The sequence below is a fragment of the Accipiter gentilis genome, chromosome 5 (assembly GCF_929443795.1).
Source record: "Accipiter gentilis chromosome 5, bAccGen1.1, whole genome shotgun sequence".
NCBI lineage: Eukaryota > Metazoa > Chordata > Aves > Accipitriformes > Accipitridae > Astur > Astur gentilis.
Genome location: NC_064884.1, coordinates 19,679,662 through 19,695,861, shown reverse-complemented (window position 1 = coordinate 19,695,861; position 16,200 = coordinate 19,679,662). Strand labels below are relative to the sequence as shown.

Genomic DNA, 16,200 nt, shown 5'->3' with positions numbered 1-16,200 from the left:
TTTTAGCTCACAGGTGAGAGACTACAGTGCCCTTGCCCAGGATTTTTAGGCCTGCTCTACCCTCTTCCACACAACTCCTGCCTGACAAACACAGGCTCTAGCATTTAACAGCAGCAGCACAGTAACAGTAACAACTTAAGGGGGGGGGGGGGGGGGGGGGGAAATAACCACCAAACAACTGGTGTAGCCCAAGTTGGTTTTGCAATGCTTTTATTACTGTATATATTAACATTGTTTTGGATAGTATGTAGCAGGCATCTTGACATTTAAGTTCATTTGTGCACTTCTCTGAAGGGAAGATGTTATACCCTCAATACACCTCCTAGTTCACTTCCTGATCTTAGCAGCACTCACTACTCCTACTGCTCCTGCTCTCACGGAGGAGCAAGTCACATTATATAATGAATTATACCAACAAGCACATCTCTAATAGAAAGCACATCACTTTATTGTGAAGGTCTCAAGTGGAAGAGTTCAACTTAACCATGACAATACTTTATGTATTACAATTGCCTGTTGATTTATGCAACTATGTTGAAGAAAGCTGTTAGCCAAAGTCATCCCCCCCCCAAAAAAAAAATCAGAGGATATTTGCACCAATTTTAGTTTATACCTCACAACATACCTAGGCTATATTTTTACTATCACAGGGTGTATTTACTACTAGGGGAATGTTACATGGTCTTTCAAACATGAGACTATTTACAGAATAGGCTGAACATTTGAGTTTAGATAAAGCTGAACAATTTTACATGTATAGGAAGTGTTATAGGCTAGCTTTCCTGTGGCTTTTAGCTAGACATCAGGCACTAATGATTTGATTAGCTCTGTACAAAGAATCACACTGTCCAAAACCTCTTGGCTGCTGGTTAGTTCCAAATTGTTCAATATAGCGCCTAGTTTGAGCAACAGTCTGTTGTGGGGCCTTACTGTCCCTGTTTCATCCTTCTCATGCCTCTATGCATAACAGAATAGAAGCTAAGCTGTTGCACTAAGTCAGAAGAGTATTGATTTAAAAGAGGATGGAATTAACTGTATATAGAAAAGACATAATATACTGGTAGAAAGTTATACCACCTCAAGGTTACATTGAAGTCATTCATGTGTTAGGGAAATACTGTTGTCTCCCCTACTATGCAAAGCAGACAGGAATTCCCTAAATAAGAGTCCTTGAGAAATAAATTAAGTTCCAAGACTAAGTTAGGGAACTGTTGTACATTCAGAGTGCATTATGCCTCCATGAACATTGGCTGGGTGTTTCTGGTACAGCATATGTGCCTTAAGCAACATGACAACTCAGTCTTTTGGGCCATAGTCACTAGCTTTAATTGCAGGGAAGGTCTCTGGTCTCCTAGAAGGTCTGAGAGCCATGGCTGCACAGAGATATGTTTTGTGCACAATGCAAGCCTGATTTTCCCCTTAGCCATACAAATTAAGACAATATTTATCACCATACAGTTTGATATTACTTCCAATAAGTACAATATTTATTAAACATTTCTTCAGTTTTGTTACATATTGTGCAACAAATTACAATATTCTGCAGCCACAAATTATATGCAGAGTATGAAGAAACTATTAATCAGATAGTGTGATCTTTCCATTTATAATTCTACAAGAAGGAACTAGCAAATCAGATCTTACATATATCTTACTAAATTTTATGCATGGAAAGTGACAGACACTGTTGTGCTGTTTGATACAAAATGGCTAAACTTCATCTTCAGAAGACTAAACCTGACATCTAAACATGCCAATAGAAACATCAAAACAAAAATACATCCTAACCAACCACAGGAAACAGTCTGGTATCAGGAAAAGCAACAAGGATTACACGTTTATAAACCAGCACACAAAGGTTTAAAACAATTCTGAAAATGAAGTTAGCTGTCTTGAGTCAAGGGAATAAAAAAAGTCAGTATTGACCATTTACAATCTCTGACCTTTGTGGAGACGGTAAGAATCTGTTGTAGTGCAGCTACATACAGTACAATTCAGGCAATTTTTTTTTCACTTGGGTTCAGATTGCAAATTCATTGTTGTGAGACAAAAGGGGGAGGCAAGTTTTAGCAGCAACCTCCACTAGACTGCTTGACTGGAGTGCTCTGAATTTTAACATTGGACTTCTCTGCACCACCAGCTGTCGCTCCCGGACCCATTCGTTTTTTAATCTCGGCAGCCATGGTCATGAAAGACTGTTCTACATTTGTGGCATTCTTTGCACTGGTTTCCAAAAATGGAATTCCAAGAGAATCTGCAAATTCCTGCAAATCAAGAAACAGCAAACAGTAAGCTCATACACTGGTTCATACCTCACCTTGTTTCCTGGTGCACCACTGGATAAACCCCAAGTTCATAGACCACCACCCCACTCCCAAACTCCAGTCTGATAATGACTTGCACCACAAGGCATCATTGACATGGCACCTTGACATCTGTGTACCAAGACATTTCCCTGCACTAGAACTCACTCAAGTGCATTGCAATCCAGACTAGGTGCTCAACCAAGCAAATACACATCAGTATCAACATACCTTTGCTGTTGTATAGTCTACTACTTTCTTTGTGGTCAGATCACATTTGTTCCCCACCAACAACTTGTTGACGTTTTCACTGGCATAACGGTCTATCTCCTGCAGCCACTGTTTTACATTATTGAAAGACTCCTAGGAGATAAAAGAATTGTAAGCAAGACCCTTAACCAAGAGGAAAGCTCAGCACTATTCAGTGATGACTCTGAAAGGATATGAAGCACTATACTTAACCTATCAGTGTCATTCACAGCCACAAGAGAGAAAACTCTCTAATGCTACAGTACTCCCTTGATTGCCTCAGGATAGGTGAGTCAACACAGTCAACACAGCTCCTTAGTCCATGCTTCAAGCCCTACACAATCAGCCCTTCCTCCTTTGCTGCACTCTCCTATTATTTTTCCCTGCTCTGTATCTTGAATTGAATAGTCAACAACTTCTACCATCCGGAACTCTTCCTCCTCCTCCTGTAGCAGAGATAAGACATGGCATACAGCTGAAACCAGAAGAATCCCAAGCATTTACAAAGCACCAGGTATTAGTTGCAAACCACACTGCTGTAGGTATGCTAGAACACCCTTTGACTCCAGAAATGCAGAACTGCTGTGCTGAACTGATATTCAAGTTAGTGATTGAACCCAATTGTTCTTTTTCTATTAATCTGTGAAACACTACACTTCATAAGAGCCCTTCAAACAGGACAACTGCACCAGTAATCTTCAGAGATTCTTTCACAGAAAACACTGGCTCAGCTGTATCCTGTACACATGCTGACAATTTTCTGTTTCAAATGCCAGTTTTTGTTGTAGACCAGAGTTTAAGTACATTCAGAAATCTTTCAACAACTTGCATCAGTAAGTCAGACTTCCTGCTACCAAAGGCAGGGTGAGAAGTATTCACATAGAACAATCACCTACCTGCCCAGCAAGTTTTAGGTTAAGCTTAAGATACAATTGCTTTAGACCCACAGATCCCACTGCTCCTTTTATTTCTGTGTTTAGCTCCAAACCAGAGACTAACACATACATTAGCCTCATAAACCTTAACACAGCCTGAAGAACATGGTCACTGTCTCCTTAAGAAGCACCAAGTCATTAAATTCCCAGTTTTATTTACTTATAAGCCTAGTGTATTCTGCCTGGAGAAACTCTCCAGGCACAGGTTTAACACTTACCTGATCTGTAACATCATACACAACTATGATGCCATGAGCACCTCTATAGTAACTGGAAGTGATAGTTCGAAACCTCTCCTGTCCTGCCGTGTCCCACTACAAGGCAAATAACAGGATCAGTTACTGCAATGTAGCTGTACCAGTGTTACACATTAGCTTCCAGAAATACAGCGCAGCTCATCAGCCAACCGACTACAAACAGATCAAAGTCACAGCTACAGAAGTGACTGTGAAACTGTACGCATCAAATAGGATTTGATAAGATCAAGATATTTTAACTAAGAATTACACTTCAGTATGTGCTTTTCCAGAACTGCTCATTTGTTTAGTTTCAGACAAGTTGTAGTCAAGAGATCTCACTGAGGAAAACATTAAGCGGTTTTGACCCATGAAAAAGCCATGGTTCAGTGGCAGAACAACAAACATGAGCCAGGGCTTGAAAACCTGTTAGAAATAAGGCTGGAGAGCTGTGGGTCTCTAACATAACCACTCTGCTTCAACTTCCTTAGTACAAGAGCTGCAGCAAAGGTATTTAAAGGCAACATCCTCTTCAGAGGATGAACTGCAACAACTCAAACCAAACCTGGTTCCCTTCTCCTGCTGGGAGAGTTAAGGAGGGACATTAGGTGCTTGACCTCTCCCCACACCAAGACAGGAACAGCACTCACCCAAACATTCCTCTCCCTGGAGCCATGTCAAGAATAGGGCTAGCTGCACATTAAAAATAGTGAGACTCACAGACAGATTTCAGCAGCAACAGCATTCTTAGTGGGCTGCTCTGGACTCAGGACAGCTACATTAGAGTCCAGAGGCTCAGGCTTAGGCTTCTGGCTGTAAACTGGATGCCTGCTCCACAACACAGCCTGGAAACCCTGAGTCACTGCCTTCAAATCCCAAGAGCCTCTGCTTGAGCTGGAAGCAGTGGCTGACAAGGATTGCGTGACCTTGCATAGATATTAGATTTCATTACACCAGTCACCCTTTCAGAGCGCTTCAAGATTAGAGGAAAGAACTGCCAAGTCTCTTCCCCTGCTTATTCCAAGTGAAAGGCCAAAAGCATAACCAGAAAACACTACCCAGTGCTAAGGCAGACAGGCCAGTTACAAGCATTCATGTCAGTTTTTCCATTCAGGTCAACAAAAGCAGAGTTCCCAGCACTAGACAGTGCAGTCTGCTATTAACAGCTGCTATAGAATTCAGGCATCTTGGACAACTGTGTGACATTCTTGCACTTACACAAATCCTTGCTACATACTGCAGAACTACACCAGTTTTGATACAAGAGCACTCCAGCACAGCATTCTACCCTTGTTCAGCTCACAGCCCCCATAGTGCCTTTTAAATACCTAAGCTTTCTTTTCTTCCCAGGAAAGTAAATTTATAACAGGTTATTTCCTCTTTCAGGCAAATAGCCTTGATAAGCATCCTTCAAGGACAGGTCATGGGAAGTCTTGTAATCCTGTAAAAACTGCCTAGCCTTCCTTCTAACAGGGAAGATACTACTTATATTTTAATCATTAAAGTACAAAGGTAGCTACCAATCCTTATGAATATAATTCTGTGCTTCAACAGATTAAAGTACCCAGGAGTTGAGAAATACTACTTACTATCTGAAGCTTGATTGTTTTCCCATCTAGTTCTATAGTTCTGATTTTGAAGTCCACACCAATCGTGCTGATGTAACTTTCTGTGTACGTGTCATCCTAGGAGAAAGAGTGAACGTAAGTCAAGCCAGCTGCACCTCTTCTGCAGTCACCTACTTTATTATGCAACAGGTAGGCACCAGGCAGACAAAGGTACTTACTTCCCTAGCAAAAACAGTCTGATCTTTCATGGCAAAGTCCAATAGGTAGCTAGGTATTTTCACTGAGTATTTACTTTTCCAAAATTCTGCAGTTTTTTAAAAGCACCTCAAACAACAAGATTTACATTCCAAAAACTAGTCAAAAAGCCTCTTTTCTAGAAATCCTGTAATGTTAAGTCTTTTGAACTGTAGTTTAAAAAAAAACAGTCTTTGCTCGTGTTGGCAGACTGCAGAGCTACTTAGAAAAACCATTATAGTTATTAAAATGCCTCAGATTTTTATCTTCTTTTCATGGTTTTTCATCTGTATTACACAGCAGCTACCTACAAGTCAGAGCCTTTGCCTCAGTCACACTCCATCTGAATTTCAGATCCTCTGCTGCCACAGCTGGTTGCCAAGGCAGTTTAGAGTTACAGCTTGGGTACTTGTGTTAAGTCCTCTGCTCTGCAGTCTGTGTAAATACAGGAAGGAAAAGGCAGCACTGGTTTAGCAGCTTGCATAGAGCTGACTGCAGAGTCTCCAGCAGGCCTTAAGATACACAGGAAGTGCTTGCATCAGTCTTTGCTACCTTCTGGTGATTGTTAGCTTGCCAGCATGAAGGAACTTTTTATTCCTAAAGTACCAGTAGGATAGAACTTCATGTAAAATATACCACAAAAGGCTTTATGCAACCAACAGCTATCAAAAAAGCAAGGGGTTTCTTTGGGTTGTGAATGGAAGGCACCTTAGGTGATACATCTGCCTGAGGGAACACATGCAAGTAAGAATAAAGCATTAAGGCTTTTAGAATGACATGACATTTATTTCCTTCACATTTCAATACTCAGAAGGGTATGTTTGAAAAGCCTTATGCCTTTCAACCTATAGCAGGAAGAACACAGGTAACTGAATGCTGTGGTAATTCCTTATGTCAGGGTAAAATAGCTTACTTAGTAGCTTTTTCCTTTAGAAACTTGACTTTCTTAGTTGAAGAAACACCAGATAACTGAGCTCAAACTTAAGCTGGCTATCAAAAAAGAAAAGTTGGGATTATTCACATGAAACCAAAATTAATCCAGAAGTATCTGCAAGAGAAGGAGGCTAGACTGATCGAGTACTGCTCCAGCCTTGGTGTCACTTCCAATCCACTGCCTCCACCAGTTCTGTGAGCAGAGCAGGTTACATCTTCCTAGTGCTCATACTGTCTCCCTGTCCTAATACTGCACAAACAACGGTTTTAACAGCTTTAACTTAGGTGATGCTATTTGTACACACCAGAGCACCATTTCATATTAATAACATTAAACACAACAGGCTCTTTCCAGAGGTGCCTAGAGCAATTGTTTAGGCTGTGAAACTGCTGCCCTCATCTTGCAATAGTATCAGACTCTAGTTTCTGAACTAATGCCCCACATTCTCCCTTCCTTCCTATCCTCCCATGGCAACATAAAGCTGCACTTTGGCATAGATATAGGTAAGTAGTTCACTTGATTCCAGCTTTTTCTACTCAGAGCTGTCAAACCCATTTTACCTTTTCCTGTTGAGAAGAAAACTAGAGTTTCTTGCATCAAGTTTCAGCCACAGAAGCTCACCAGCAATTTTAACACTTATTATACACTCATTCACTAAAGGCCTTATTATTCATAGAATATTATTTAAATTACTTCCCCCTCTGGCTAAGCAATTGGTAGGCCTTTTCAATTAAGATATCAAACTTCATTTGGCTGAAAATATTCAGATCAAGTAGTAACTGATCAAGGTCTTGCCCTGACACATTTGTACTCTTCATAACTGAAGGCACACACCCCAGAATTCAAGTATGTTCTTCCATCTTCAGCGTTCTAACACTAGTGTCATGAGGGACATTAAGATATCTTGTTCTCCAGTAACAGGAAAATGAGAATTAAACTTCACTGGACATATTCTTGATATTACTTCTTTCCGTATTACTCGAATACACCAGCTAGAAACAAATGCAGAAGACAGGAGGGTTTTGCCATGCTGTAATTATTCCTTGGTATACCAGACCGACAGACATCAGTTCGTTCAAGTAGCTGTTGTAGCAGAGAAGTTCTTGCTAAGTACCTGGTAGCTTTTCTACATAAAGTTTTCAAGCATGATCACTTACTGCAAACCTAAGTAGAAGGCAAGATTTCCCAACACCGGAGTCTCCAATCAGAAGCAGCTTGAATAAATAGTCACTGCAGAAGAAAAAAAAAATAAGTCACTTAATGAAAAACACTATCAAGAACCAAGTTCCTTATTATAGCTAGTATATTACCATGTTTGAGAAGGGTCAATTAACTCACTACTAGGGAAGTCACCTACAACTCCAAGCTTCTCTATCCAGTTTAGACACTCTCACAATTTACTTAATTTACTTGGTAAGGGAAGTGTGATGTAGATGCTCTGAACACAGCATTTTTGTGCAGAACTGTGCTTTCCTAGGAAGTTACTCTGGGGTATTAAGTGTGACTATCACCTAGACTAACAGTCCTACTTCAGCCCTCTGTGGTCTAGCCAAGATGAAAATCATGCTTCACAATTAAGTGCAAGCCTCATCGTTTGGTTGAGTGACTCAAGTAACATGCAGATGGTAGTAATAGCCTGCTGTCCACCAGAGCCATCATCCCCCTATCATCTTTAAAGTCAAAGGTTTGATTCTACTGTCCAGCTTCACAAACACCATGTAGTTGGCCAAAAGCAACCCATTCTTTCCTCAGTTTAAGTTACCCAAATTTAAGTTCCAGCAGAATCCAACAGCATAACGTTCAATTTAAATATACAACCTATGAACTCTAAGTTTAGTTAGAGCTGTTAAAGCAGAATGAACATCCACCTTCCACGATAAGACTATTAAAAAGCTGAGAGTGACCACATACTTCACTTGCCTTTCAGGAATTAAAACAAAGCTAAAGCCATTGCCAAATGAGGATACATTTGTTCTCTAGATGTCAGGTGTGACACTAGGAATTCTCAAGTCACATTGGAAGAGGTAACAATTTTTTTTGCTTAATGTCAAGTGCTCCCAACATTGAGGGAACAAGCACAGTATCATCAGTGACCGAACTGTCTTACATTTCAAAGAGTAGCGAAGATTTCACTGTTGGCAAAGCATTAGATTTTGTGTTAGTCATAAGACCAATGGGGCAGTTTAATACTAGAGATCAAGTAGCAGAGAAAAAGCAACAAACCACCACTTACACAAGTTATTTTGCTTTGTAAGTACTACACTACCCATTCTAGGTTTACAACTCTTCAGCCCTGTAGTGTCCAAGATTAAGTCCTGTTCTCATTTAACCACTGGAGTTTACAGCAGACATATTTCTATGCCCACTTAGCCAAACCGAGAAGATAAAAATTATGCAAATGCCTGCAGTCAACTGTCCCCACCTATTATTCCCTACTAACGCTGCCACTGACTCCGGCTGGCAGGAATCCAAACAGGAAACCTCATCCATCCCCAGCTAGTAACAGCCAAGCAGATGGTCAACTGCTCAGCTTTTCACCACTCCTCTGCTCAAGTGCCCAAATGACTGTCATCTTGGCTGGTCCCAGGCTTCAAGAACACACTCAACTGAAATGTTCATCAGTTCCCACAGCACTTCTCTCAAGGCTAGAGAGAAGTCAGAAGTGGTAAGTGTAGCAACTAATAAGCTGACACTTAAAAATGCAACCTTCCCTCACAGTGTAAACCTTAAAAGCACTCAAGGTATTTAAAAAAAAAAATCAAAGTCAAAGGATATCTAGCAGTTTACAGTCACAGAACTGACTACTCCACCTGTCAAGTCATGTACTAATACAATGCAAGATGGTTTTAGTAGAATGACAGTTAACCCAAACTGTTTAGGGGACATAAGTTATATTGCATCACAACCCACATATCTTAACAGCTTCAAAACAGCTGAAGCATCATTACTACTCATACTCTTACACTGGTGATAACAGACAAAATACATGTTTCTCGAAGTTCGGGCCTGCCCATAGGGCAACACTGAGCCCCCCCCTCACCACCTGCAGTCCCAAGCACTGCCTCCCAGGGTGCTTCAAAAAGAACAGTTTTGTGTTTCTGGTGGCTCCACTTGCAGAAACTCCACCACAGCCACACTGACAAGCTAGTCACTGAGGATGTACAGTTGTGCTTTACCACAAAAAAACGCATTTTAAGCCTAAGGATCACTGAAGTGGGAATGTATTGACCAGTGGTACAGTTACCCTCACCTACCTGGCTCTGCTGCCTCTCAACCACCACCATCACCTAGGAACCGAGGCAAGGGGCTACCCCGTAGCAACTGTAGCAAGAGGCATTTAAAACTTCTTACCCCCACTAATAATTTCATCCTCCAAGAGCAGAGAAACTCTATGTAACCTGGAGACCAAAGTAAGGTACAATAGCTCTGAGACCCAGTCCACTGTTAAACCTATGCCTTCTTCCCCAGGATTATCCATAAACTGAAGCCACAATTGCCTCAGCCTTCAAAAAGCTCCTTCCTACATCAGCAGGAAACTTTGGTTGTTCAGTTCCCTGCAAAATCAGAATTTTCAGCAATCCTCAAGTTAAATTATTACTTACAGTACGCACTGATACACTTGAAATTATTAGCGCTTGTAGCATGTTATAATCCCCTTAAGAATGGTAATACAGCAACATTACCACTACAATGTCTTCACTAAAATTAGTGGAAAAAAATAATTCCTTCCTGGTGTATGTAAGGCTTCAGCTATGAGTCTGAAAGATTCACTTCAGAGCCTCCCCTTGCTTCCAAGGGGAACTGAGGTCTCCCCAGCCCCCAAACATCAAGTAACTTGTCTTCCTCTGTTACTCTTGGTGCTAAGAACAGCTCCCAACCAGATCTACCCTGCTATTAAATATTTTCCTGTTCAGAAGCAAACAAGAACTATAATGGTTTATGCACAGCACTACTGCTAAGTTAACACAACAAGGACCCAGAAGGCTTAAATATTGGGTTTGACATCTTTGTTAAGACCTTCTGACACTTTGGGCTTTCCAGAAGCAAGTGACAAACACAGGCTCATACAGTGACTTAGGCCACCTGCCTCACCCCCACCAAAACCAGGGCCAGTCCTTTACTGAGTCAGCTCTGTCTCTGACCTTAGAAATAGGTGCTGTGTCACAAAAACCTAGTTTTGCCAGGTAAGAAAGACTGATGCTTAGACCTGCATCAATTCAGAGATAATTTAAGTAGAACCTTGCTATTTAGATTCTAAAAAATTAAAATCATTCCATATTTCAATTATATGGTGCCTTCCTTTCCAGGTACAGTTGCATTAGGACCTTTTAAAATACAGCAGGTGCCTATATAGGGGCCCTAGAACCAAATGAGTAGTCCATTACACATGGTATGATGCTAGAGACAGCTCTCAAGAGTACAGCAACAGTTTAAATTGAAAATGAAAACAAGCCACAAAAAATTGCAGAAATCTATTTCTAGACTGAACTACACTGATAGAATATTTGTGCTAATGTGTCCAACAAGCCATGCAGGTTAACTGGTATTTGCTGCTGAAGAGCCACACAAGCATTTCTGAAGCCACTGAATTTTTGCTCTTCAAATCTGAAGGCCTAACTCATCAGCTCTCCCAGTTTAGGGAGCCTTCATAAAGCAGGCTAAGCTATGCAGCATAGCCTTCTCCACACTACTTGGAGATAAAGTGAATTCAGATTTATCATTCAACTATTTCTCACCATTTATATAAGCAAGTCATACTTAGCACCCCTAAGAGAGCACACTGGAAGAATGTGCACAGCAAGGCAGGCAGGTACCGTCACTAAGAGCGAGGCTTTCAAATGCTCCCCAGGAGGAAGAAGATATGGTAACTTCCTCTTGCCAAAGAGATAAAGGATATATATGTTAAGCTTAATTGCCTCTTGCAAAAAAAAAAAGACACCTCCAAAATAGCCCTGTCAAAATTTTTGAGCAGTGAAGCAGCATCCTCCTGTACAAGCATTTTCCACACAATAGTCAGCAAGTTCAGCAGAAAACCAGGAAGTCAAGTTTAGGACAGACCTGGCCAAAGCTGTGTGGAAGAAGGGACCTGTGGGCCTCCAAGACACTTTTGTTTATACAGGTAGACATATGGGGATTATTTTTTTTAAATGCTGGGAAGCTTTTATGCCAAAACAGACAGGACTAGGTAGTCCTCTGTCTTCAACAAGGAACTGCTGGAATCAGCTTTAATCACTGATGTCAGCTGCAAGTTTACTGTAAACAGGTACTCACAGCAGCCTCAAATCCCTAGTCTTTGTTCTACCACCCAAGAAATTTTGAAGAGGAGCATGACTGTCACTCTGATTACACACTGCTTGTGTAAGTAAACAGAACCCAGAAGACATAATGCCACTTTGCATCGCAGATTGCTGTTTGGGAAGGTTAGAACACAAACAATTTCAGATGATTCCAGCAACCCAGCAGCTGTCACTCGATTGTCATCTACTGAACACCATCACACAGTCTGAAAACCCCTGCACAAGTACTCTCTAACACTTCTGAAGAACACAAAACCCCCCAAGATTTACTCAGAACAAGCACTTCATTTCCCTATCTCCCCTTGAAGAAGGTATCTAGAACAAGATCCAGACACTACAGAGTATTGATCAAAATTAACTCCTGATACCACTTGGCTGTTCAATAGTTTACCCACCAGTGTGTTTATGCTAGTCAGCCTACTACACACAAGTTGCAGAAGGGGTAAGAAATGCCGAACCTGACATGATCTAGTCTCAACAGAGATAATATTGACACTTTGCTTATTTAAACACCATAAAAGGGGAGGAACACAGAAGGAATACATCCCAGTGCTGGGTGGGCAGGTGTTTTCAGTATTTAGCTTCCAAACACTAGCACTAATATCTCATTCATCCCTCTTCAGCTCCTTCACTCAAACAAAAAAGCACACTAACTAGTCCAGTAGGCTTTCCCACAGCCCTGAAATTTCAAGGAAGCTCTCAGAAGCACACACATCTCCTTCAAACCTTTGCACCAGCAGCTTCTAGTCTTATAAGTTTAACAGGAAAATTGGAGGCAAGTCTTTTTATTAAGAAATTTTAACTAGCTATCCCACTGACCTCTGATAGAGAGTTCTGGCATGCCCAGGAGAAAGGATCTGGGGCTACAGCCTTATCTGAAGCTGTGATAAGGAAGTGAGAGTGTGTTACATTATAGGCACGGCACTTCTAAAAGGACAGACAGACAGACATCTGTACCTGTATCTGTTACAGGTAACTAGAAGGAATAATGTCATAATCCCCTAAGTCTTATTCCTGGTTTAACATTGATCCAAATATACATATTGCAGTGACAGATATTTTCTGTCCATCTCGGCACACTCTTCCTATCTTCTATCCTCATCCTGCAGACACAACCCCATCAGGAAGTAGCAATACTACAAACTAATCTTAAACTACAGCTTTTTGTCTTTGTTTTGCTTTCAAGAACTTGGCTGTCCTCACCACCAGGAATGAGCACTCTTCACTGAGAATGAGTCTCCCTCAAAACATTTTCCCCATCTTCACAGCTTCATTCAGTATCTCATTGCAGGGAACTACTTTCTGCATCAAGAGCCTAGAAAGCTGAGAGGCTTCAGGAAAGGCAAAAAAAATATCTATGGAAAAAGCCCCCTTCAACTTGTTTCTGCACACACAGTGTTAGTGGCCTAACTCCTTGCAGGCAGTTTTCCACTACAGAACCCACCAATCTGCAAGGTAAATTTGAGTCTAACTCTGAGAGTCATTACAACCACAGAGGCACCAACAATTTGTTGGTCTCTCATCCACTGACTACCTCCAGCTACCGTTTTGGTGTTTTCCAAAGCCACATCAGCAAGCTTGTTATGTAATCTTGCCAAGACATAACTTGAGTTCCTGGCTGTACCTCTTAGTTTTCATCAACTCCCTCACACGAGCTGATGACTACTTTGCCTTCTACTCCTATTTGCTCTTCAGGTGATTTTAACAGGCCCCAAAGTGCTTGCAGCCACGCTACCATAAGCGGAGAGCACAAAAGCCATGACCATGCAAGTCAATAGCCTCAACTGTGTGTAAAAGCATGCTCTGAGGACAAAAGTTGTTCAAGTGTCATCCATGAACAGAGACAATGAGTATCCAGAGCAGTAATGTCATACCACACATGCATTTCAATACCATAACCACTTCAGTTACATTGGACTGCACAGCAGCTTCATCGTCCCAAACCGGAGTGCCAGCAAAGCCAGCATCAGCGAAAGAATCCCAAAAATACTCTCCAACACTGAAGTGTTGAGACTGCATCAGCTGGTTTTTAAAGTGCTTTTTAAACTAATCCTAAGTCTCTCCTCTTCTTCACGCAAAAAAACCATGAGCAAAACGAGGTTTATTGTCCCCAGCATCCCGGTGAGCAAGCCACTGCTCTTACAGTTGCCAGGATACAGACAACTATTGACCAGAGAGCTCAGACATCCTTACTCCCGAGCAGGCCAATCAGAGAAAGAGGCCATATTCACACAACGAGGTACAAGGACCCTCTGAAAAAAAACCAAACCCAAAACCGAAACACAAAACTGTGCCATCACCAGGTCTTCTAGGCAAGTGCTATTTCAGCTCAAGACAGCCCCAAGAGCATTTCATTATCAAGTCACAGCGTTGCAAAATCTACATAGGCAATAAGTGTTTTGCAAGAGCCATGTGACACACACATGACTTGCAGCTAAAGTGAAGGGTGGACCTCTGACTACTAAGCCGCCAGCAGCAACCGGCCAGGAAGATCGGCTTTCACAAAGAGCTGGTTTTCCCCCCGTCACTTGTTGGAGCCCGAGCTCCGAGGCCTATTTTCCAGGTCCGGAATAAATCGCCGTCAAGTGCGCCCATACTTACTTCGCCACCGACAGCGCTCCCGGGGCGGGAGGCGGGATGCCGAAGCCACCCGGATCACCGGGCCCACCGCGCCGGTTTATAGCGGGGACATCATTAACTTTTCATGGCCCGCCGTGCCGCTGCCCGCCACCCCACCTCCCCCTTCTCCGACCCCGGTGCCCGTAACCCAACCCCAACCCCCGCTCCGGGGACGGCACCAGTAGGCCCAAGGCCTGCCCTCCGCCGCCGCCGGGGCACGGCTCCCTCGGTCACCGGGGGTAGGCGACGGGCCGCCGCAGGCCCAAAGGCTCGGCCCCCACCCCCCCACTCCGCGCCAGGCCTTGCGACGGCCTCCCCCCCCGCCCCGCCGCGGTATGCTGATCGCGGCCCTCCCGGCGAGGGACACCGGGGCCCGCGGCTGCGGCGAGACCCTCCCCGGCCCGCACTCACTATTCGGGATTCATGCTGGACATGTCCGTGGGGCCCGCGGCCCGAGGGACGGCGAGCGCGCTCTGGGGGAGGGGGGGGGGGGGGGGCGGTCGCGGCCTGGCACCTCCCGCCGCCGAGGCGGGCGCTCCGAGGATGCAGGCGTCCAACGGCTCCCGCCTTCGCCCGGCGCTCGGCTCGGCCTGCCCCTCCGCCGGCGCCCTGCCCGCTCCGCGGCCTCCGCGCTCGCTCCTCAGCCCAAAATGGCTGCCAGAGCCCAACCAGGAAACGGGGCGGCCTCTCGCCGAGCAGCGCTTACATGGCCGGGGGCCGGTGGCGGGGCATGCCGGGAAAGCGAGTCCACGCAGCCGCCGCCGACCGGCGCCGCCGGGCGGCCGCGCCTGCAGGCGGGGGACTCGCTTTCCCGGCGGCCCCTGCGGCGGCGCCGGCGCATGCGCGGCGGCCGGCCTTTCTTCCCTCGGCCCCGTCTGCTCGGCGCGGCGGCCGGCGCGGCGGATTGGCCGGGGAGGAGCCAGCTCGGGGTGACGTCGGCGGGAAGACGTGGCAGCTCGGACGAGTCACCGCGCGGGCAGGAGAGGGGCGGGGCCTCGGCGGGCGGGGCAGGGCAGGGCGCCCCCCCGCGGTCGGCAGGGGCCGCCGGGCGCCCCGGCCGGGAAACGGCGGGCAGGGCTGGGCGGCGGGGCCGGGCGGACCCCGCGGGCTGCGGGGAAGGGGCTTCCCCGGCCGTGAGGTGCCGCGCCCAGCTGCCCAGCCCTCCCTCCCGGCTGGGATCGAAACCCCACGCCCCGCGCGGCCCGGCCGGAGTTTGATTTTCACCGTTGGTTACGTTTCCTCCGCTCTAAACACGGGCGACAGGAGAGGGAGATCCCGAGGCCCGTCCGGCGTCCGTTGGCGTCCGGCGTCCGCGTACCCCTCGGGTTTTGAAACGTTCCCCAGAGGCCTTTGGCCCGGTGGGTTCGCCGGGAGGGACGAGCGAGGCAGGCCCCAACGGGAGAGGGCCGTCCCCGTTTCCCCTCAGGGGGAGGCCCGGGCGGCCACCGCCGGGAGGAGGGCGAGGACGAGGACAGCCCGCTCTGCTGCCCCTTCCACCGCTTCCCTTCCGGCCGGCCGGGTGGCACAAAGGGAGGCAACCGTAACAAAAATAGGAACAAGAGGGGTGGCGGGCAGCGCAACGACGGCTGTAGCAGAACACGGCGCCTGTAGGAGCCGAGACCTCTTTTCTCCACGTGCGTTAATAAGTGACAATGCCTTTTCGCACCGCCGTCGCATCTTTTATCAAAGGCATTCTACACGCATTAATTAGTCACGTTTCATAACGTTCTTTGGGCACAGTAAATATTACTGCATTCATTCTACTGCTGGGAAACGGGCAGAGAAAGATTGTCACACACCAGGGATCTCGGAGCAAACGACCTGT

At 45.1% G+C, this 16,200-nt stretch overlaps 1 protein-coding gene across 1 annotated transcript; it reads right to left on the bottom strand.

Moving 5' to 3' along the window:
* Positions 1–193: 193 nt before the first annotated feature.
* Positions 194–15,058, bottom strand: RAB1A (RAB1A, member RAS oncogene family). Its single transcript, XM_049801007.1, has 6 exons — positions 14,787–15,058; positions 7,617–7,689; positions 5,313–5,408; positions 3,706–3,801; positions 2,535–2,666; positions 194–2,264 (listed from the first exon to the last, which is right to left on the bottom strand). The coding sequence occupies exons 1-6, from the start codon at positions 14,807–14,809 to the stop codon at positions 2,067–2,069; spliced, it is 618 nt and encodes a 205-aa protein (XP_049656964.1). The 5' UTR covers positions 14,810–15,058; the 3' UTR covers positions 194–2,066.
* Between the last annotated feature and the right edge of the window lie 1,142 nt (positions 15,059–16,200).

Bases quoted from the DNA above. Each gene is read 5' to 3' on its own strand.
- RAB1A (XM_049801007.1), bottom strand. From the start codon at position 14,809: ATGTCCAGCATGAATCCCGAATA. The intron at 5,409-7,616 runs GTAAGTGATCAT...TCTTTCTCCTAG, and splicing joins GCCTTCTACTTAGGTTTGCA to GATGACACGTACACAGAAAG. The intron at 2,265-2,534 runs GTATGTTGATAC...CTTGATTTGCAG, and splicing joins TAGACTATACAACAGCAAAG to GAATTTGCAGATTCTCTTGG.